This window comes from Mesoplodon mirus (genome assembly GCF_964341445.2).
Source record: "Mesoplodon mirus genome assembly, chromosome: 2".
Taxonomy (NCBI): Eukaryota; Metazoa; Chordata; class Mammalia; order Artiodactyla; family Ziphiidae; genus Mesoplodon; species Mesoplodon mirus.
The window spans coordinates 126,450,609-126,471,496 of NC_138977.1; the positions used below are offsets into that span (position 1 = coordinate 126,450,609).

A 20,888-nucleotide genomic window follows, 5' to 3' on the forward strand; every position below is an offset into this window, starting at 1 on the left:
GCAGTGAACCTGAGTGAGAAGGTGACTGGATGGACCCAGTGGAGACACTGTTTCTAAAACTGGGGCAGCAGGGCTTCTGGGCTGTGTGCCTACTGTGTGCCAGACGCATGCCCATCTCTCGCCTACTCTGCTGAAAGAGGAGATTGGGGCCTTGCTGCCCGGGGCCCCAGCCACCAAAGGAACAGAGAAGGACTGGAGCCCAGTTGGACTGGAGCCCAGTTGGCCTGGGGCCCAAGCCAGACAAGCACTGGCCTCCAGCCACCTGCTCCTCGCCCTTGGCCACAAACGGGGGGCTGGCCACCCTGTTCTGCGTGCCTACTGTGTGCTGGCACACAGTTTCTCTTCATGCTCAGAACCTTGAGGTAGGGTTTGTTTTTGGTTACAGATGCAGAAGAGACTGAGGGTCTGAGAGGTTAAGCGACTTGATCAGAGTGACTCAAACTTTGGTTCAGGGTTCTGTAGCCTGCGGTTGCTGGAGCTCTTCCCGTAGCAATAAGCACCGTTAATAGGAAACAGGCCACTACTGGCCCTGGACCTGGCACCGTGCTGAGCCCTCTGCTTCTCAAATCCTCACTTCAACCCAGATGCAGGGATTATCAGCCTCGCTTTAGCTGCGACCAAACTGGGGCTCCGAGAAATAAACCTTCTCACCCCAAACCCCACAGCCTCTAAGTGGGGAGCTGGGATTTGAACCCAGATGTTGGACAACCGAGCCTCTCCTGGACCTCCAGGTCTGCCACCCGAGAGCAAGGGGTCCCAGGAGGACAGAGCCCCCAGGGGGGCCTGGGGTGGGGGGCCGGGACCCCAGGCGGGAGGGGCAGGGGCAGGACAGCTTGTGGAAGGTCAGGGAAGGCATGGGCTCCGAGGCACGTGGTGGGCCAGGAGTGACCCGGCCACCGTCCCCACCCCCTGCGGTGAAGCTGCAGGCCCATGACCTCAGAGAGCTGTGTCCTCGGGGCTACTGTGACAGGGCTTCCTGCTGCATCCAGCGCAGGTCATCACGCCTCCGTGTTTCCATGTTTCCAATTACAGCTGGCTTCCTCCTACCTTCCAAACCCGCGCAGCCCACAGAGAAGGCAGCCTGGGGTCAAGGTTAGATAGAAGGTTTGTTGGCAGTTCTGCTGGGACCTGCTCCTTCCCCCAGAAGGTGCCAGTTCTGGAAAGCTCTCTGCTGCCCCCTGGTGGGGGAGGCCTGGGAGGGGCCTGCAGCGTGGCAGGGCCGCTCTGGGGCTCCCCGACCCCAGGACCAGAGGAAGGATGATGGAGCCCCCCTGCCCTCCTCCCCCGGGCCTTCCAGGCTCTGCATCCTGGGCGCAAAACCAAACCAGGGCTCTCCTGACTCGGGAGTCCCTCTCCAGGCTCCGTTTTCTTCTGTTAATGGGGATGATAGGAAGTACAATGACTGCTTCACGGTCCAGGAGATTTCTTTGGGGACATGAAAATGTTCTGGAACTAGACAGAGTGGTGGTTGCACAACATTGCGAATGCACTAAGTGCCACTGAATTGTTCACTTTAAATGGTTAATTTTATGTTATGTGCATTTCATCTCGTCAAAAAGAGAAGCTTCGGGACTTCCCTGGTGGTCCAATGGTTAAGAATCCAAGCTTCCACTGCAGGGGCATGGGTTCAATCCCTGGTCGGGGAACAAAGACCCCATATGCCACACAGCCAAAAAAAGAGAGAGAGAGAGAGAGAGAAGCTTGGAATAGTGCTGTGGGGTGGGTGAGAGTCACTGGGGATGCCCATGGCCTCTGAACCTGGCACCCCGTCTGGAAGTCGGGGAGCTGATTTCAACCCTGCCTAGATTCCTGGTCCTTAGTGGGTTTCTGGGACGGAAGGGGAGAGAGAGGGTGGGGAGGGCTGGGGTAAACGGCCCAGGTAAGCCATTAAATACACTCAGCAGTGGACTTCACGTTGGGCTGGAGGCCGTGTCACCACGTGTCCTGAGGGCCGACTGGGGGCTGGAGGTGGGACTGGCCAGGCTGGGCAGGAGGACACCCAGGTGGGGGGCACTTGGACCCCCTTCTCCTGTCTCCATCACTTTCAGGACACAGAATTGGGGTAGAGAGGTATGGAACCATGTACCTGCCCTTGGGTCCTAATGGGACACATCACATGGGGCAGGCTGGCAGAGTGGTGCAGTGGTTACTATGCTGGGCTCTGGAGCTCTGCCCCTACCTACCTGCTGTGTGACTTCAGGCAACAGACCTAACCTCTCTGCACCTCTGTTTCTTCAACTATAAACAGATATAACAGTCCCGACCTCACAGGGTGGTTTGAGGATTAAAGGCAGACAGCACAGTGCTGGACATTCAGTGAGGGTCCAGGGAAGGGAAGAGGCCCAGGGAATCCCACGACCTGAAACTGGGGTTTGAGGGAAGGACTTGCCCAAGGCCACACCGTGAGTGACCAGCTGGGGGGACCTGGCCTGGGTCGGCTAGACTCACAGTCCTGCCCGCTCATACCCGAGGACGGGCTGCAGCAGCAGAGTGGCCCCCGGGGACAGGGCCCAGTCCCCAGACACTCCCCAGGAGGCAGCCCAGGGAGGGCAGCCTGAGGACTCCAGGTTTCAGCAAAAAACATTTATTGCTATTTGACCACTGCCCTCGTCCCCCATTCCCAGGAAGCGAGCCCCCTGAGACACTGGGACAGACGGAGGCCACGGCTCAGGACGGGGGCCCGGGGACCAGCCAGGCCGCCCGCCCGCAGCACCGCCCAGGGGCCAGATGTCCCCGGCGGATGTTGAGCTCGGTGGCAAAAGTCCGAGCCTTCTGGTAGAAGAACAGGGACTTCTCACGGTCCAGGAGGAAGTTGTGGTAGATGGCAGCCAGGCGCGTGTAGATCTTCATCTGCGCCTTCTTGTTGCCCAGGTCCACAGCTGCTGCCAGTGCCAGCTGGTAGTACCCGGCCGCGTCGAGCGGGTCCTGCAGGGGAGACGGCATGTAATCGATGAGACAGCTCCGCACCGGGTGCTTTGGGGGAGCTGTCTCCCCCAAGGCTGTGCCCTGCCTGCCTCTCCAAGCCCAGGGCTGGGCCCACAACAGGGCTCCAGGGGGACAGGATGCTTCATTGCCTCAGATGGGCCACAGCTTCAGTGCCTCTGGGCTGGCCCTGCATGCTTCCCCCAAGGAGGCGCCCACCTGCTCCCAGGGCTGCCTGAGAGCGACTGGAGGTCTGCGGGGGCCTGGACTGGTGTCTCGGTGGCCCTGGTCCCTCCTGTGCTCTAGACTCACTGGTCCTTCCCCTTCCTGGAGCCAGGGTCTCGAACCTCGTAGCACCCAGCGTCCCCTCGTCCTGGAAGCCTCTTACCTGCTCACCCCTGGGACCTGGGGGGACATTTGTGGCTTCCCCTTGAGCTGAGCTGGGGTCTGACCGGCTGCTCTGAGAGCCCCCAGCAGGGCTACCCCAGCCCAGGGTGGCCATGGCTTGACTCCCTCCAGCCCATGTCCACACTGATGCCAGCACGAATGGCCTTCCCCAGGCCAGGCCCAGTGCAAAGCCACTCACGGGTGTCATCTCAGAATCCCCTGCAACTCCAAGGGGGCGTGCCTCCCCCCAGGACATGGGATCCCGTTTCAGACACATCTTTGCCTCAAACCCAACGTCCCCAGGCTGGGATGTTCCCCCACCCCCGCCAACTCCTGTCTCCCACCCCAGCCTCCCCAGGTCCTCCACCCGAGGTCACCCAAGGGACTGCTCTAAACCCAAACCCAGCCCGGCCACCCCCTGCTCACAGTGGCTGCCCAGGACAGAGGACAAAGTCCAAAGTCACCAGCCCTGGCCCCTCACTGCCCCCCACCCCAGAGCAAGGACCCAGAAGACAATTAAAGCAGGTGTGTGTAGCAGTTCAGCGACACTGTCCCAGCCCCGGCCCTGGCCAGGCAGAGGACCCTGTGTGGATGGCAGGGATGGGGAGGCCAACACGGCTGATTCTGGGACTACAGGACCACAAGGGTCAACCAGCACTGAAACAGAGGGAAGCTGTGCGAGCCTGGGAAGCACCTGACTCAGCCTGGGGTGGGATGGGAGGGCTTCCTGGAGAAGGAGACATCCCAAATAATGGAAGGAATTGGCCAGAGTGGGTGGTTGGGGGTGGTGGTGTGCATTCCTGTGGATGTGTGCACATGTGTGTGTAGAAGCTAGCGGGTGGCAGACCCAGAATTCACACCCGAATCTTTCCTAGTCCAAGCCTCGCTCTTTCAGCTATGACCCACCACACACAGGCTAAAGATGGTCCTGCCTCTGTCCAGGCCCTCTTTCTCCTTCCCATCCCTGCCCCACGCAGGAGAGCCCCTGGGTCACACGCAGGGCACGAGGGGGCTGCTTTCCCTCCTGGGCACGTGGAGAAGGATGGGAGGTGAGGGAATTCCAAGGCTTCAGCGTGGTAAAGGCAGGCGTGGCCTTGGCAGGGCGATCACGGTGAGTCTGTGGACAGTAGCATGGCCTGGGAAGCCCATTTGGAGGGAAGAGAAGGAGTTCTCTGCCCCTTGACCCCAGTTGCCCGGCCAAGGGAACCTGGCCTCAGCTGCAGCCCTGCCCTTTCCTTCTTGCCCAGAGTGACCGTGGAGAGATTAGCCCCCATCCCCAGGTTTCCCTCCCAGTGTCAGGGGCCAGCGAGCATTCCGCCTGGGCTTAGATCAGACACCTGGTGTCTGGAGCTGACCTTGGCCTGGCTCACCCCCCCTTCCCCATCTTGGGCAAATCTGTTCACCTCCCCAGCCTCAGTTTCCCCTTCTTGCTTTGAGCTGAGGAACCTCACATGGCTCCCTGCTGAGGTACCGAACTGATCATGCAGAACCTGGGGTGGTACGTGCTCGATGTGGCCCTATCCTCAGACCGTCCAGGGGCACAGGGCTCTGGGTGAACGGAGAGGTTGGCTCAGGAGAGGCTGGCCCCAGTCCTGCTCCACCACCAGGCCCCCCGCCCGGGAGGGGGGCCCTGATATGGAGACAATGAGCAGGGTCGCAGGGCCCCAGGGTGCCAGGGTGTGAGCCTCAGAGTCCCATGCCCGCAGGGCTACAGGGCTGCAGAGTCCCAGGCGCTGAAGGCCCAGTGCGCTATTCCTCATCCTACCGTAATTAGCTGCCCACTCCTAGCCTCAGTCTCTGCCCTGTCCTGTGGGCTCACCAGCTCCTCCTGCAGCAAAGCATCTGAAGAGTCAACCACACAAATCCTGGACAGCACGGAGCCCGGACAGCACAGAGTCTGGACAGCATGGAGTCTGGACAGCACGGAGCCCGGACAGCACGGAGCCCAAACAGCACGGAGTCTGGACAGCACGGAGTCTGGACAGCACAGAGCCCGGACAGCATGGAGCCTGGACAGCACGGAGCCCGGACAGCACGGAGCCCGGACAGCACGGAGCCCGGACAGCACGGAGCCCGGACAGCACAGAGCCTGGACAGCACGGAGCCTAAACAGCACGGAGTCCGGACAGAATGGAGCCCGGACAGCACGGAGTCTGGACAGCATGGAGTCTGGACAGCACGGAGCCTGGACAGCATGGAGACCGGACAGCACGGAGTCTGGACAGTATGGAGTTTGGACAGCACGGAGTCTGGACAGCACGGAGCCCGGACAGCACGGAGCCTGGACAGCACGGAGCCTGGACAGCACGGAGCCCGGACAGCATGGAGCCCGGACAGCACGGAGCCTGGACAGCATGGAGCCTGGACAGCACGGAGCCCGGACAGCATGGAGCCTGGACAGCACGGAGCCTAAACAGCATGGAGTCCGGACAGAACGGAGCCTGGACAGCACGGAGCCCGGACAGCATGGAGCCCGGACAGCATGGAGCCTGGACTACACAGAGCCCGGACAGCACGGAGCCTGGACCCCGGTGGGGCTCAGCTGCAGGTGTCATCACTGCCCTTGGGGTCCCCCAGCACTACCTGGCTCTGACATAGCAGAGGCTGCAGTGACCACTTCTGACCACCATGTGTCACCAGTGCACAGGCTGGTCTGCCCTAGGCAGGGGACTGGGGGTTACCTGCAGGGAGTGGGGGATCTTCCAGGGCCACCCAAGCTCCTAGATGCCTTTAGTTGGGGGGGGAAAGGGAAGAGCTCAGCCCCTGGGCTGGGGCACCCTCACCCCTCAACCAACACAGAGCAGGGACGCTGTGCAGGTGCTGTGCTAGACCCAGAGTGGGGGTGATGGGGGGTGTCTGCCCATGCGGGGAGTGGCGGGGAACAATAGAGGAGACATTTCCAGGCCCTTGTCTGCATCCACTGTGGTGCTCAGAGACAAATGGAAAGTGGTCCCCTTCTCCTCCCAGCCCTGCGGCTCTGACAGGGCAGCGGTTCAGCCAGGGTGCTTGAGTGGTATCCCTGCCATAAAACCTGTGGCACCCCACCTTGAGCCCCAGTTTCCCTATCTGTGAAGTGAGGTGATAATAGCACCCCTATCTCCATCCAGGTGATGTGAGAATTCCAGGAAGGAAGAGCTCTGCACAGACTGGCAAGCTTCCTGGAGGAGATGCCAGGGTTTGGGTTGCACCTTGCAACGTGGGTCTCTGGGAATAATGGTGACCCTTCCCCTGCCCCAGGAGTGTCTTTATCCCCCTCCCCCATTATTTTGTGGCCACTTCCTGCTTGACTGTCGAGACTCAGCTTTGCAGTCACCTCCTCCAGGAGCCCCCTGCCGCCACTACGCTCCATTTTTTTTTTTTTTTTTTGCCGTACATGGGCCTCTCACTGCTGTGGCCTCTCCCGTTGTGGAGCACAGGCTCCGGACGTGCAGGCTCAGCGGCCATGGCTCACGGGCCCAGCCGCTCCGCGGCATGTAGGATCCTCCCGGACCAGGACACGAACCCGTGTCCCCTGCATTGGCAGGCGGACTCTCAACCATTGCGCCACCAGGGAAGCCTTACGCTCCATTTTGTCCTTTACCCAATGGCCGCAGCATCTGTTCACACGTCAGCCTCCTGCACTGACCCTGAGCTCTAGAGGGCAGGGCCTGACCCACAGGGGCACTCAGAGACTGTCCGCTGGCCTCGCCTGCTCCTCACAGGAAGCCCAGAGCTCCGGGGAGACCACTGGGACTGGTGGAGGACCTGGACCCAGGCCTCCCTGGTGTGGGTGCACAATGGCTGCCTCACCCCAGCGTCCCAGCGCTGCCTGCACCCGCCCACCTTGAGGTCGTAGAAGATGATGTCGCCGAGCACCAGATACACCTTCACGTAGTACAGGGTCTCCTCGTCAAATTCCAGTGGCGAGGTGCAGAGCGACAGTGCCTTGAGGTAGAAGTGCTCGGCCAGCTCCCCGTGGCCCAGCTGCTGGTGCAGGGCGGCCAGCCGATGGTAGGCCACCCGCTCGTTCAGCCGGTCCCCTGGGACACAGGGAGGGGCCACGAGTGAGGACACGGCTGCTCAGGGTGGCGGGGCACAGGCCAGCCAGGAGTACCCGGGCCGTCACAGTCTCAAAGCTCCAGCTGGCCCCTTCCTGGCCCCAGACTCACTTTCCCATCTGTAAAGGGGACCTGATAAGGCCCACTCCCCTTCCTCCTCCGGGATGTGGCAAAGTCATGGATCATGATGCCCTGGCTCTGGGCCTGCACGGACCCTCCTGGACAGGGGGCTTTGGTTACTGTTTTGACTGGAGAACCCAAAGTCCTGCGGTCTGTGCACCTGCAGGTGCCAGGGCTCTGGTCAACCTGCAAGCACGACCTTTGGCCTCCTGCTGTACAGTCAGCAGCCCCTACCCTATCCTCGGGGAGTCACCACATGAGGCTGTCTCCAAGATCCTCCTCCTTCCAGGGCTCCCCTGCTGAGCACCTACTGTGTGCCCAGCCCTCTTGGGTTCCCTGTCTCAGGGAAGACAGACGGCCTGGAACAGCACATGACAGACAGAGGGATGCCGGGCATCGAGGGACCGGCCACTGGAAAGGGGACTGGGATTTGGCCAGCCAGCAGGGGCTGCTGGCGGCGAGTGGGGAAGGGACAGCGGGAGGGGACAGCAGGTAGAAAGGCACAGGGTGGGCCCCCCTGGCAGGTTCGGGAGTGTCATGAACGTAGGGCGCCTTGGCCAGCCTCGTGGTCAGCAAGGCGGGGGGCGGCAGGGGAGCCACAGAGCTGGTGTTGCTCGTCCAGCCTGCGGCGTTTCCTGAGACCCCGGGCAGGCAGGCGGGGCGGGTGCGCTGCTGCCCATCTCAGCAGCCTGGCCCGCAGGAGAGGCACCTGCAGCCCGGGAGACCTGTGGCCACACTCAGACCTCAGAGGTGGAGGCCCTGGGCCCGGGGTGCGGCTTACCCAGGGTGATGCTGAGTGCCAGGGCCGTGTGGGCGAACTCCAGGCCCTCCTGCGGCGCCTCCGTCTCAGCCAGCAGTGCTGCCAGCTTGTTGCAGAGCCGCAGCTCGGCCTCCTGGCTCCCCGTGGTCACGGCCAGGGGCAGCGCCCGGTCCTGCGAGCACAGGCGGGCGGGTCAGGCCTCCGCCCGCAGCAGCCAGCCAGGCCCGGTACCCTCCTCAGAGCCCCCACTAACCCACTGGAGCTTTACACAGCTCTGCCCTCATCCCGGGAAAGGCCAGCTCAGAGTGGTGTGACACCCCCAGCGTCACTGGGCCATGAGCAAGCTGGGTGTGAGCCTTGCCCATCGAGCTACACCACACACACTCAGCCCAGCCCTGACCCTCCTGGGTGATGGGCGCCTGACCAGGAAGGTCCAACACCCCTCTAGGCTCTAAATGCGCCGCTTTTATCTGTCCCCTGGGGCGGAGCCACACGCACGAGCTGGGTAGATGGACGGGGAGAAGCTGCCCTCCCTGGCAGGCACGTGCAGACCTGGGCCCTGGTCCGGGTCCTCCCCCTGATGTGCCGTGTGTCCTTAGGCACACCCCTGTGCCTCTCTGAGCCTGTTTCTACATCTGTAAAATGGGGACAGTCCCCGCATCCCAGGGTTGTTTGGATCACTGGGATGCACGTCCTACGACGGTCCTTCTTTTCTCTGTCCCTCCCAGGTTGGGGATGGGGGCCAAGACCATCCCTGACCAAACCACTGGGAAACTAAACATGTGCGTGGGGGACCCTGCCTCCAGGAGGGATGCCCCCTGAGGCCCACCCACCTGGACCCACAGCAGCTGCTCACCCGGTAGAAGGACACGGCTTTCTCCCGTTCCCAGGTCCCATTGAAGAAGATGTCTCCAGCCGCCTCAAAGAGCTGCAGCCCCAGCTTGGGGTCCCCTGTGTACAGGGCCGCGTTCTGTGCCACCTGTGGGGATGCAAACTCTTATGGGACCCCCAGTGACCCAGCAGGGTGAGGTGGCCGGGCCCACTGGGGGAAGCTCACAGCCACCTGCCGGCCGCCCATGACCCTCTATCACACCGACACGGAGTGAGGGCTGTTTCCTCTCATACACCTCAGTCCCTGTGCATGCGGGGCCCTCGTCACCTGCTGGCATGAGGACAATCATCTAAGCCCTGTGTCCCAGGAGGAGGCCTTTCCAGCTGAGGCCCCAGGAGTCGGCATGTGTGGGCTGGGGAGTCTCTTGGGACAGAGCTCAGAGCCAGCCTCCAAATCCCGCTGGCCATGCCCAGACCACAGCATCCTCTGCTCGGCTTCACCTGGGGCTCCCAAATCCTGGCTCCTTGGGCCCCCCTATTTTCCCTCCCGAGCACTTAGAGACACCCGACCGCATGTCCACTTGTCTCTCCCACCAGAAGACTGAGGCTGTCGCTCCTCTGCTGCGTCCAGGGCTTCGCACGTGCCTGGTGCATAGCAGGTGCTCAGAAAAAAACGCCGAGTGACTGAGGGGACCAGCCCCGGTCCACAGTCCAGCACACCCAGCGGCTTGCAGCCCAGACCTTGCTGCACCCCAGGGCACCACTGGGCCTTTGCACCTATGAGTCCTGGTGCAAGAATACCCCATATGCCTACCACCGCCCTACAATTCAAACAGCCTCCGTGACCCCAGGCTGACCGAGTGCACCCCCGGCTCCTTTCTGTGTCGCAGCCCTGGCCCCAGGCAGCATTGCTTATAGAGGAGGCTGCACCCTCCACCAGCTGCCAGCTCCTGATCTGGTTCGTCAACCCCTGCCTGGCCCAGGGGAGGTACACAGCAGGTGCCCAAAAAGGAAAAAACCCACAAGGCTCTTGGGTCCCTCAATTTGTGTCAAATCACGTCATGTTTGAGAAACTGTCAAAAAACGGAGCTTCTGTGATAAATGTGTTTTTTGTTTTTTGTTTTTTGTGGTAAGCGGGCCTCTCACTGTTGTGGCTTCTCCCGTTGCGGAGCATAGGCTCCGGATGCGCAGGCTCAGTGGCCATGGCTCATGGGCCCAGCCGCTCCGTGGCATGTGGGATCTTCCCGGACCGGGTCACGAACCCATGTCCCCTGCATTGGCAGGCGGATTCTCAACAACTGTGCCACCAGGGAAGCCCGATAAATGTGTTTTTTAAGGAGAAATGCCGTGCGCTGCTGAAGCAAGTTCTGTGTGTCAGCTGAGTGGGCACAACATTTGCACATTTATTGAGCACTTGCCGTGTACCAACACAGTCAGGGGCACTGTCCCCGGAGCCTCTGTCCCCAGAGCTCAGTTGGTTATGGAAGATGCTGGAGGTCTGGGGTGGCGGGAGATGGCGCGGGCACCTGGCATGCGGTGGCTTAGGGATGGGTGGGCGGGTGGGTGAGTGACCGCGCGCACACGCCCAGAGCCCTCGCACCTGGATGTAGAGGTCCACCAGCTCGTTCTGCTGGAGGATGTAGTAGATCTTCCCCGCCTGCAGCCAGGCGTATGCCTCCTTATCCTTCTTTTGCAGGTCGATGAATATCCCCAGACTGCGCTTGGTGTAGTCCAGCGCGGATTTGTAGGCCCTGGAATTAGATGTGGGTGGTCAGAACAGGTCTCCAAGGCCGGCCGCCCGCGTGGAGTGGACAGGGCTCTCCCCAGGGCCGTCTGGTGACCGTGGACCTGAAACGTCAGGAGCAGGAAAAGAGCCTGCGCTTCCCAGGCTGTTGGGAGATCCGGGATGAACATACAGCAACTTGTCCAGCAAAGATGAAGGAGGCCCTTGGGACGGAAACAGGCAGCCACAGGGCAGGAGGAGTGTGCTGTTTGTCTGCCTCACTTCCCCAAACACAGGCCCATGTCACTTCCAGACGCAGCAGGGATTGTGGCCACTGGGCAGAAATTTAGAGATTGTCCAGGCTACTGGTTCTCACACCAAGGGAGCACTGGAACCACCCAGGGGGCTGTTCAGACACAAATCGCAGGGCTCTGCTCCCAGAGCTGCTGACTCAGGATGTCTGGAGTGAGGCCTGGGAATGTGCATTTCCAACCAGCGCCCCGGCGAGGTGGAGGCTGCTGATCCGAGGTCCCCACTTTGTGGAGCATCAATCTAGGTCGCTGGCCCATTGGTCCTACTGTGAAACCGAGGCCCGAGGATGAGGGGCGGAGGCTAAGACTGGCACATCTCCTGAGTCCTGGGGAACCTGGCTCCTTCCCTGCCCTCGGGGAGCGCCCACGCTGGAGGGGGTGTTGTGAGATTCTGCCAGCCTGCAGGCTGTGTGGTCCAGCCATTTGTCACCCACCCCCGGTCAGGATGCTCTGGGTGAGCTTCTTCACATGTGTTTCTGAAATCCTGTCCCAGGGAAGCAGGTGGGACAGTCAGCTGTCTCCAGTGGATGAGAATCCTCTGGGCACACGTGGCTGCTGTCCTCACATCTGAGGGGACAGACGAGGACCATACTACCTCGCCCAGAGCTGGGCCAGTGAGAAAAGACTCAGGACAGACAGGGGTCAGCTCCCAGAAGCCACCACGGCAGGAAGAAGGGTCCAGAAACACAAGCTCTGCCTCCCTTGGGGATGAGACCAGGCCTGCTGGCTCAGAGCCCACCTGACACTAAGGGATGAAATGGCCCTTGAGGAGGGGCTGTCCTAGGACGGTGGTCCAGCATCCTCACCACCCTTCCCACCCCCAGGGCCAGCCCTCACCTCTCAGTGCCCAGGGACAGGTAGAGCTGGCTGATGGCCTCCAGGAGCTGCCCCTCCAGCACCTTGTCTGCCACCTTGCGGGCCAGCGAAAGCTGGAACTCATGGTAGATGACGCACTGGGCCTCACTGGGCATGACTGTGCTGTAGAAGTGACACAGCCGCTGGACGGCGTGTAGCTGGCCTGGGCGGGAGACAAAAGGAAAAGGTCCCCATCATGCATCACAGCAACATTTGCAGGGTCAAAGTCTCCTGCTGGGTGCCCGCCTCTGTGAGCTGGGGTCACTGCACATGCAGACAGGCTGAGTGTCCTGCTCAAGGTCACACAGCTGGCGAGCATCTCGAGACAGGGCCAGGCCACGCACGTCACAGCGGCTCGAGGGGCAGCACCGACCACTTTTATAACCCTCAGGCTGGGCCGTCCTGGCCGGGCTCTCCCACCGCACCAGGGTGCTATTTCTGCTTCACAAAGCTCCTCCCAGCCAAACAGGGGCTGCCCTCACACTGAGCGGACAAGGCAGGGATCACCGACACCCCTCTGTGGCAGAGGGGCAAGCTGAGTTCAAAGCTGGAGCACACGGCATGCAGTGGAGAAGGGATTCAAATCCAGCTCCGGTACTCTAGAGCCGATGCTCCTTCATGAAGCCGGGCTCCAAGCCCTCAGCCATACTTGCCTCTCCTAAAACCAGAGGGTTGGGAACCGTTGGGAACTTCCACTATCAAAAATGAGCCAGGGATGAACAAGCCAAGAGAAGACTTGAACGACACGGCGAAACAACCAGACCTAACAGACCACAGAACATGTCCCCAGCAACAGCAGAACACGTGTTCTTCACGTGCCCACGAACATTCTCCAGGACGGACCAGAGGCTGGATCACAAAACTATTCTCTGTAAACATAAAAGGATTGAAATCATGGGAAACATGTTCTCCAGGTGCAATGGAATGAAATCAGAAATCAGTAACAGAAGGAAGTTTGGGAAATTCACAGATCTGTAGACATGAACAGCATATTCCTCAATCACCAGTGGGTCAAGGAAGGAAACTAGAAGATAGTTGAGATGAGTGAGCATAAAAACACAACATACCACAATTTAGGGGATGCAGAGAAAGCAGTGCTTAGAGGGACTTTATTACTGTAAAGGCCTGTGTCAAAAAAAGAATAAAAATTTCAAATCAAAACCCTAAACTTCCCCCTTGAGAAACTAGAAAAAGAAAAGTTAATTAGACCCAAAGCAAGCAAAAGGAAGGAAGAATAAAAGTTCAAGCGGAAATGATAAAATAATAGAGAATAGAAAGATAGAGAAAATCAATGAAACCCAGTGATGGTTCTTTGAAAAGATTAACAAAATTGACAAATCTTTAGCTGGACTGACCAAGAAAAAAAAGAAAGAAGATGAAAATGACTAAAACCAGGAGTGAAAAGGGGGACATTACTACCGATCTCACAGAAATAAAGGGCATGCTATGAACAATTGTCTGCCAACAAATTAGGTAACCAAGATGAAATGGACAAATCCTAGAAAGACACAAACCACTGAAAGGGGCTAAAAAAGGAGCCAGACCAAGCACTGAGTGACCCTGGGGTGTCACCCTAGCCCTTAGTCTCCTCACTGTTCAATATGGGGGAGGAGCAAACAACATGACCCTCTGGGTCCCCCAGCTCTGCATTCCCAAGTCTGAATCCCCCAGTGCCCAGGTTTGGGGAGGTGGGCCAAAGGAGGTTTCTGATAGGCACACGGAGTGGGGGGGGCACGTTCCACTGATGAGCACCACCAGGACCTGCCTGAGGGCAGAGGGAGAGTCAGGGACCCAGCTCTTGGTTCCTTCTGGAGGTCCAGAGGGACCCCTTCCAGCCTCAGTGAGTGGTCTACATCCCTCAGTAGCTCCCCAGCACTCTCAGGAAAAACACCAAACCACAGTATGGGCTCCGGGGCCCCTGCCTAGCTTCCCACCTGAGGTTCTCACCACCCCTCCACCTGACCCTCCCACTCCAAACTTTGCACCTCCCTGTGTGGCCCAGCTCACTCACCCCAGGGCCTTTGCACTGGCTGTCCTTCTGCCAGACCCCCATCCCGTGCTTGGCTAAACCCTCCTCATCCCTCAAGTCCCAGACTAATCAGACTGCCCCGACCCACGAGTTGAGGCCTGATGCTGCCCATATTTAAGCTGAGCTCCTGCTTTTGTGGCTCTTGTGACCCAGGCATCTGTTTCCCATGCTTGGCCACCAGCCCCCAGTGAGGACCACTCGGGTCCATTTGTAGGTGGAGCCCCGCACAGAGCCTGGCGTATTCACACAAGTAGCTGTTGGATGAAGCAACTGCCCTGCACCCTCTGTGCAGGGAGATGCCAGGTGTGCAGGGCTGTTGGGAGATGTCAGCACCAGCTAAAGCACCCAACATTCAAGGCCCAGGTGGCTCCTTGGCATGGCTGCCCCCACCTGGCCTGGGCTACGTCCAGGGTCACCACCGCCTGTTTGTCGGAGACTGCCGGGATTCCCGGCCTCGGGACTTTCAATGCACAAAGCAGGACGGTCCCAGGCAAACCGTGATGAGTCGTTTGCCCTGGTGACATCTGGCCCAGAGTGGGACACCCTCAAAGCGTCTGCAAACATCTGCTGGTTTCCAGTACTCGGCATTGTCAGTGCAAAAACAACCGCTCGCCTCTGAATCGCAAACCCCAGGTGTGTTCTGAACAGAGATGGAAAGAAAACGTATTTTCTTTCTTTCCAGGAAGCCAGTGTGCCCCACACTTACTCTCCAAATGGTCCGTCTCCACGGCGACCAGAAAGGCCCACTCGTAGTAGCACTTGCCCTGCCGGGTGAGGGCCCTGCGGGTGCACAGGTGACCCAGCCGCAGGAGCACCTGGGTGAAGTCTGGGCCACACTCTTCGCTGGGAAGCCGCGAGAAGACCTTCACGGCCTCCAGGAAGTAGTGCTGGGCCAGCCTGCTGGCACCGGTCTGCAGGCAAAGGGTCCCAAAGTTGGCCAGGACCACCGCCTTGTTCCGCTGGCGACCCAGGCGCCTGGCAACCCGCAGGGCGCGGTAGTAGCCCTCGGCTGCCTGCCGAGTCCTGCCCATCCTCTTCAGGGCAATAGCTACCATGTTGGCGATCACGCCCTCCTGGTCCAGGGCGGCCACCCCCGCCTCCAGGACGGACTCCAAGATGTCCAGGGCTGCCGGGATCTGCCTGTGAAGCACGTGCAACCAGGCGAGGGCCACCAGGCGGTCCACGACCATGCAGCCGCCAATCTGGGCGTCCGTCTCTGCGGCCCGCGTCATGAAGGCGATGGCCCTGCCCTGTCGCCCGTGCTGGCTGTGCAGCCGGGCCAGGCTGGCGTATATGGGGCCGCGCAGTGCCCGCCCCACGCCCGAGGCCGGGGAGGCCAGGGCCTGCAGGAGGTAGGGGGCGAGCTGGGTAGGGAGGCGGGGGAGCTGGGGCCTGCCCCGCAGGACCAGGGCCGCACTCCGGAGCGCGCTGTCCAGCGAGCCCCGCGCCCGCTGCGAGGCCACCTTGACGCAGCTCAGTGCCAGGTGCGGGAGGCACTTGCGGCTGTAGACGTCTGCCAGCAGCAGGTAGCAGTCTACGGGCCATGAGGCGTCCGGGGCCCCTGAGGCCCCGTGCAGTTGCAGCAGCCTCTCCAGGAAGGGCAGGGCCTCCTCGGGCTGCTTGCGGCGGGCGTGGTGCTCGGCCAGCAGGAAGCAGGCCCGGGCCTCGGCCTGCGGGCTGCAGGCACCGATAGCCCTCCGCAGGCCCAGCTTCAGGAGCCCCAACTCGGCGTCGGAGCCGCCGACGTGGCCGGGCGTCCCCAGGAGCAGGGCCAAGGCCTTGGGCACCACCTGCGCGCACTTCTCCCTGTTCTTCTGCCGCAGGTGGACGGCGGCCAGGCCGGTGTACACAGCCGCCACCAGGACGAGGTCTCCGAAGCGGCCCGCCAGTGCCCCCAGGGCTTCCTCAAAGTACACGCGGGCCTGAGACAGCTTTAGCCGCCGGACGCACAGCCGCCCTAGCAGGAAGCAGAGCCTGGCCAGGGCCATGGGCAGCCCAGCCTTCTTGGCCACCCCCCGGGCCTCAGCCAGAAGCCGGGCCAGGTCCTCTTCATCGGTGAAGCTGCCAAACACGCTGCTCAGCTCGGGCGGGGAGAGGTCATACAGGCCCTGGAAGCCAGCCTCGAAGCCGGGCTTGTCCAGGAACAGCAGCAGGGAGCCCAGGGCCTCCGGGTCAGCCCGGGCATCCCCGGCGTCCAGGCGGAAGGAGGGCTCTTTGGTGTCCGGCAAGCTCGTGCCACTGGATGCCCCATGGACGCCCGGGGACCCTGGCTCCTTGGGGCAGCCCCGGCAGGACTTGGTGTCTGGCGAGTTCACACCACTGGATGCCCCGTGGACACCCAGGGACGTTGGCTCCTTGGGGCAGCCCTGGCAGGACTTGCATTGTTCTAGGACATTCTTCACCTTCTGCAGGGTCTCACATGGCTCTGGGTACAGGCAAGGCGGGGGCATCTCTGCAAGTGACCAGAATGCCCACATGGGTTAGAGTGTGACCTGAGTCCAGGCTGGGCCAGGAGCGTCCCTCCCCAAGTCGCAGGGTCCCTGTCACCTCTCCCACGGGGCTGCCCTGAGCGTCTGAGATTTCTGTGGATTGTGGAGCGCAGAGCTGGGCGCGGTGCGGGATCGCAGTAGGAGTGACTGCTGGGAGGACACGGAGCAGGTTGGCCAAGCTTTTATCGAGAAACGCTCCTTGCCTTTGTCCTTCCCTCTCAGCCAGGTGAGGAACACCCATGAAATCAATCAGTAGCCAATCAGATCTGCTGACCAGCATGAGCTCAAAAGCACCCACAGAACTGACAGTGGCCTGTGTGTCCATCTGCCCAGCTCTAGCATGGGGGTCATTATGACAGGAAACACTGGGAATGGCTTCCAGAGCCCGGGGCTCCCCCTTCATCTTGGCTGGTTTGGGAATCTGAGGCTCATGGTCACTAAAGGGTTAAAGAGGAGTGCCGGAGAGCCTGGGGACAAGGAGGTGCCCACAGCTGCCCGCCAAGGGACTGTTGGCCTTGGATGGACTCAGCGCCCGGAGGCATGTCCAGCCTCGAGGAGCAAACAAGCTACATTTCCTGTTGCAAAAACATGGGCTTTGAAGGGGAATTTGTCTGGAAGGAAAGAACCAGGATATAAAGACTCTTCTGTTTCGAGTTCACTTGATAGAAAAATATGTTCAAAACTGTCTGTTAGGGCTTCCCTGGTGGCGCAGTGGTTGAGAGTCTGCCTGCCGATGCGGGGGACGCAGGTTCGTGCCCCGGTCTGGGAAGATCCCACATGCCGCGGCTGAGCCTGCGCGTCCGGAGCCTGTGCTCCACAACGGGAGAGGCCGCGACAGTGAGAGGCCCGCGTACCACAAAAAAAAACCAAACAAAAAAAGCTGTCTATTAGTGTGTAAAGCCTAGGAATTTAAAAAATTAAATATGGTTGAGCGGCAAATGTGCGACTTGACCATGTACTTGATTAGCTAAGAAACGACTGCATCCAGCGGAGGCGAGTGGGCTCCCCAGGGCACCTTCCCACGTTACCCTGGTTATCCTGTCCCCGACAGCTGATCTCCTCGAAGACAAGCCTGCAGAGGGTCTTGGGGGGAGGGAGGGCCCTGGAATAGCCCTGGGACCCCGGGGGGCTGGCTTCCGGGCCTCTTCAACCACCTCCCAAAGTGGTCCTTCTGTGTTTGTGCTTAGATGGATCCCATCCCCAGGGAATCTCAAAGGGTCCTTGGCACCTGTGTCCCCAGACTCTCCCTGACTCTGACCCCCTACTGTGGGGAGAGGAAGTGTGGAGGGAGAAGGAGGGGGTCTCCCTGAACCAGCCCCCCACAGGAAAGAGCAGATCCTCAAGAGACTTTTCCAACATAAGGCTCCAAATTCAGCAGCCTCCACACCCCCTTCACCCCTCCAAGCAAGGCATGGGGCAAATTTCAGCTGTTCTAGGTTACCTGAAAGGAACCCAGAACCAGGCATGAGCTCAGACAATGGCGAGGATGGTCCATCTTTGCTGGGGACAGTGCAGGGGGACCAGGCATGGGCTTGGCAATGGAGCAGTCACCCTCCCTACATGGGCACAGTGCGGGGGGGCTGGCACGTTTGTTGGGGACCTGCTGCGGCAGTGAAGGGGAGCCTCACCTCCACCTCATCCAACGTCCCCCCTCCAGCCCTCCCCCATGGAGGAGTAAGGTCCGTGGCCAGCACCCATCCAGGCCCAGCTCCGCGCCCTCTGTCCAGCATCACCCCAAGGCCCAGCCCCATGCCCGGAGGGACCCCAGGCCGTGTGGGAAGAACATACCATGTTCTTTCTGCTGCTCCATCTCAGCTTCTTCTGTGTCTGAAAAGGGAGAGAAAGAAAGCATCACGCTCCGGCCAGCACCCTCTGTGCCCAGGGCCAAGTCGGGGGGTGGGAGGCGTACCAGAATCGTAACATCCGTGACACCAGCTCCCTGAGGGGAAACGGGCTGGGCCGGGGGTGGGGTGGGGCACTGGCCGAGAAGCCACATCTTCCAGGATGTGTGCCCGCCCTATAGGGATGTGTCCACCCCTGCAGGACTCCATCCTCCCTGAGAGGCTGCTGACTTCTGCTGCTCCCGCTCTGGGAACAGGGGACGCACTCCCCCCTGATCCCGTCAGCTCTCCCAGGGGCAGGGTGGCAGATCTGGGATTGAACCCCCTCCTCTCCCACTGCCAGTGCTCCCCTGCGCCTCAGTTCCCACCTCCTGAAAATGGGCTGGCACTAATTGCCCACTGCGTTGCCATAGAAACCAAAGGAGAAAAAGAGCTGTAAAAACACATGGGAAGTGTGAAGTGCTGTCAACTACACAGCATCCGGCAAGAGGATCCCACCACACCCCACTAACGAGGGTCCCAATGCGGCCTCCTCAGAAAGAGAAGAAATCGTGTGCCAGGCTGGCTTAAGCCTGATATGCCAAGGTCAAATTTAAGTATGCCTGTTTAGGAAGAAAAACTGATTTGTGGGATCTTGAAAGTTTAAATCTAATATTGGCAGGAAAAGCCTTATAACACGTGTCAGCCAGCAGGCAGAAAAGGTGTGTGTACATATGCACATATATGTGGATGTGTGTACATAGGTACACGTATGTGTACATGTGTGTGGATGTGTATGTATGTATTCACACGAGCGTGTGCGTATGTATATGTACATTGTGGATGTGTGGATATGTGGGTATATGTGTACGTGTATGGCTTGGGATGTGTCTGTATGTATTCATGTGAGTGTGTGTGCATGTGTGTACATATATCTGTGTGGTTGTGTACACATGCGAGCATTTATCTCCATCCAGAGGAATGAAGGAATGAGCTGTAGTGTTACGTCCCCATGACCCGTGGGAGTTGGGGGTAAGTTTGCTCCAGCACCGTCCCCTCTGCTGCATTTCCTTTCGTTGTGGCTGCTGACACACTTCCTTCATCTACGATTTGCACTGCAGCCCGGGGCCCGCACGCTGGCCCTGCCCCAGTGCAGCAGGGGGCCTTAGGCTGGCACCTGGAGTTAGTGGAGAAAAGGCTTCGCTGAGGCCCACCCTCGGGCAGCTGGGAGGCTCAGGCCCACTTTCCTGCATCTCCCGGCCCCTTACCCTGGCTCCTCTGTGTCTGGCCCGGCATGTCCCCACCTACCAGGCAGGCAGTGACAGCATCTGGCTGATCACCTTTAAGAGCCCAGGGGCTGGCATTCATTACTGTGGCATGACGGAGGAAGCAGAACATTCCCGAAGGGAAGCGGGGTGGGTGCGGGGGAGGAGGGGTTGCCACTGTGAACAGTGGGTGAAGCCAGATCCATCCAAAGCTCTGCTGAATGGACAGTCCAAACTCACAGAGCCCGGTGCTGACCGAATAGGGCTGATGGGGTCTCAGCCACGGGAAAGCTCTGCACCCTTCATGGTCTTTCCAGAAGTCTGCCCTGAGAAAAATGTCCTAAATCATGGGCTGTAAGGCGCAATGAGCAGCGGGTCCTGAGAGGGGCCCGCAGCCATCCCGAGGGGGGCGGGAGGAGCACCCCCCAACACCCCGCACACCTACCCAAGCTGTACACAGTGCAGACGTCTGTGCTGGACGTCCTCCTCAGTAGCTGCCTGGCATCCTCCTCAGAAAAGCGTCCTTCGCTGCTGAAGAAAGACCTTTCCTCTTCACTGAGAAAAATAACATTTTCCCAGCTGGAAAAAATAAAGTGCATTTAGATTGCTCATTTCCAAGATTTCACAAAGACCCTTTTCCACTCCCTCACTTGACAGATGGTCCCTGCATACCTATCCTGTGCCAAGCAGTGATAAAAACAAAATAGAGCCTGCCCTTAAGGTTGCTTTGTCTGGCCAGAGGCAGACACCCAGAAGCAGGAAATGCTGCGACAGATGCAGCTGGTCACAGCATCCAGGGAAGGTGAGCTCCTGGGCAGCCTTCAAAGCACCACCTTAAATGCTCCTTCCCCTGCAAGGCCGGCCGTGACAACTGCAGGCAGACTTGATCGCTCCACACTGTAAGCTCCACACAGAGCCTCACACAACACGAACTCAGGGCACGTGTGTGCTCCGAAAAGTCAGGGAGAGGAAAACAGGAAGGAACAGAGGAAGGGAAGGAGACAGGGAGGGGGAGGCAACTTCTGCTTACAGGGCTAAATTACCAGCAAAATATGAAACTTTCAAACGTACTTCAGAACTTAGAGGGAGCTCTTTTGAGAAGTTAAAGAAAACCTTAGGGTAGATTGCAGGACATTCGATAAAATAGACCTGTATTCCTCAAAAGTGTCAGTGTCCTAAAGGACAAAGAGAACAAGGAACTGTCTCAGATCAAGGAAATGAGACTAAAGAGACAGACAGGTACTAACATGGGGTCTGGAATTTTCTTTGGCTATAGAGGGAATTACCGGAAAAATTGGTAAAATCTAAGGTCTGCAGAAATAGGATTCTATCAATGTTA

General features: G+C 59.6%; 1 protein-coding gene across 4 annotated transcripts in view; it reads right to left on the reverse strand.

Annotated features, from left to right (window-relative positions):
* Window positions 1-2,568: 2,568 nt before the first annotated feature.
* SH3TC1 (SH3 domain and tetratricopeptide repeats 1) overlaps window positions 2,569-20,888 on the reverse strand; it is a 53,963-nt gene continuing 35,643 nt past the window's right edge. For 3 of the 4 annotated variants that reach the window (XM_082633057.1, XM_082633058.1, XM_082633056.1), the window contains exons 10-18: window positions 19,995-20,128; window positions 18,253-18,291; window positions 14,682-16,427; window positions 11,929-12,109; window positions 10,658-10,808; window positions 9,083-9,205; window positions 8,248-8,398; window positions 7,132-7,328; window positions 2,569-2,925 (exon numbers count right to left, since the gene is read on the reverse strand). In XM_082633057.1, the coding sequence (XP_082489183.1) occupies window positions 2,668-2,925; window positions 7,132-7,328; window positions 8,248-8,398; window positions 9,083-9,205; window positions 10,658-10,808; window positions 11,929-12,109; window positions 14,682-16,427; window positions 18,253-18,291; window positions 19,995-20,128 (2,980 nt within the window). In that variant the 3' untranslated portion in view covers window positions 2,569-2,667. The remainder of the gene's footprint in view (window positions 2,926-7,131; window positions 7,329-8,247; window positions 8,399-9,082; window positions 9,206-10,657; window positions 10,809-11,928; window positions 12,110-14,681; window positions 16,428-18,252; window positions 18,292-19,994; window positions 20,129-20,888) is intronic. The other variant, XM_082633059.1, reaches the window with a different exon arrangement.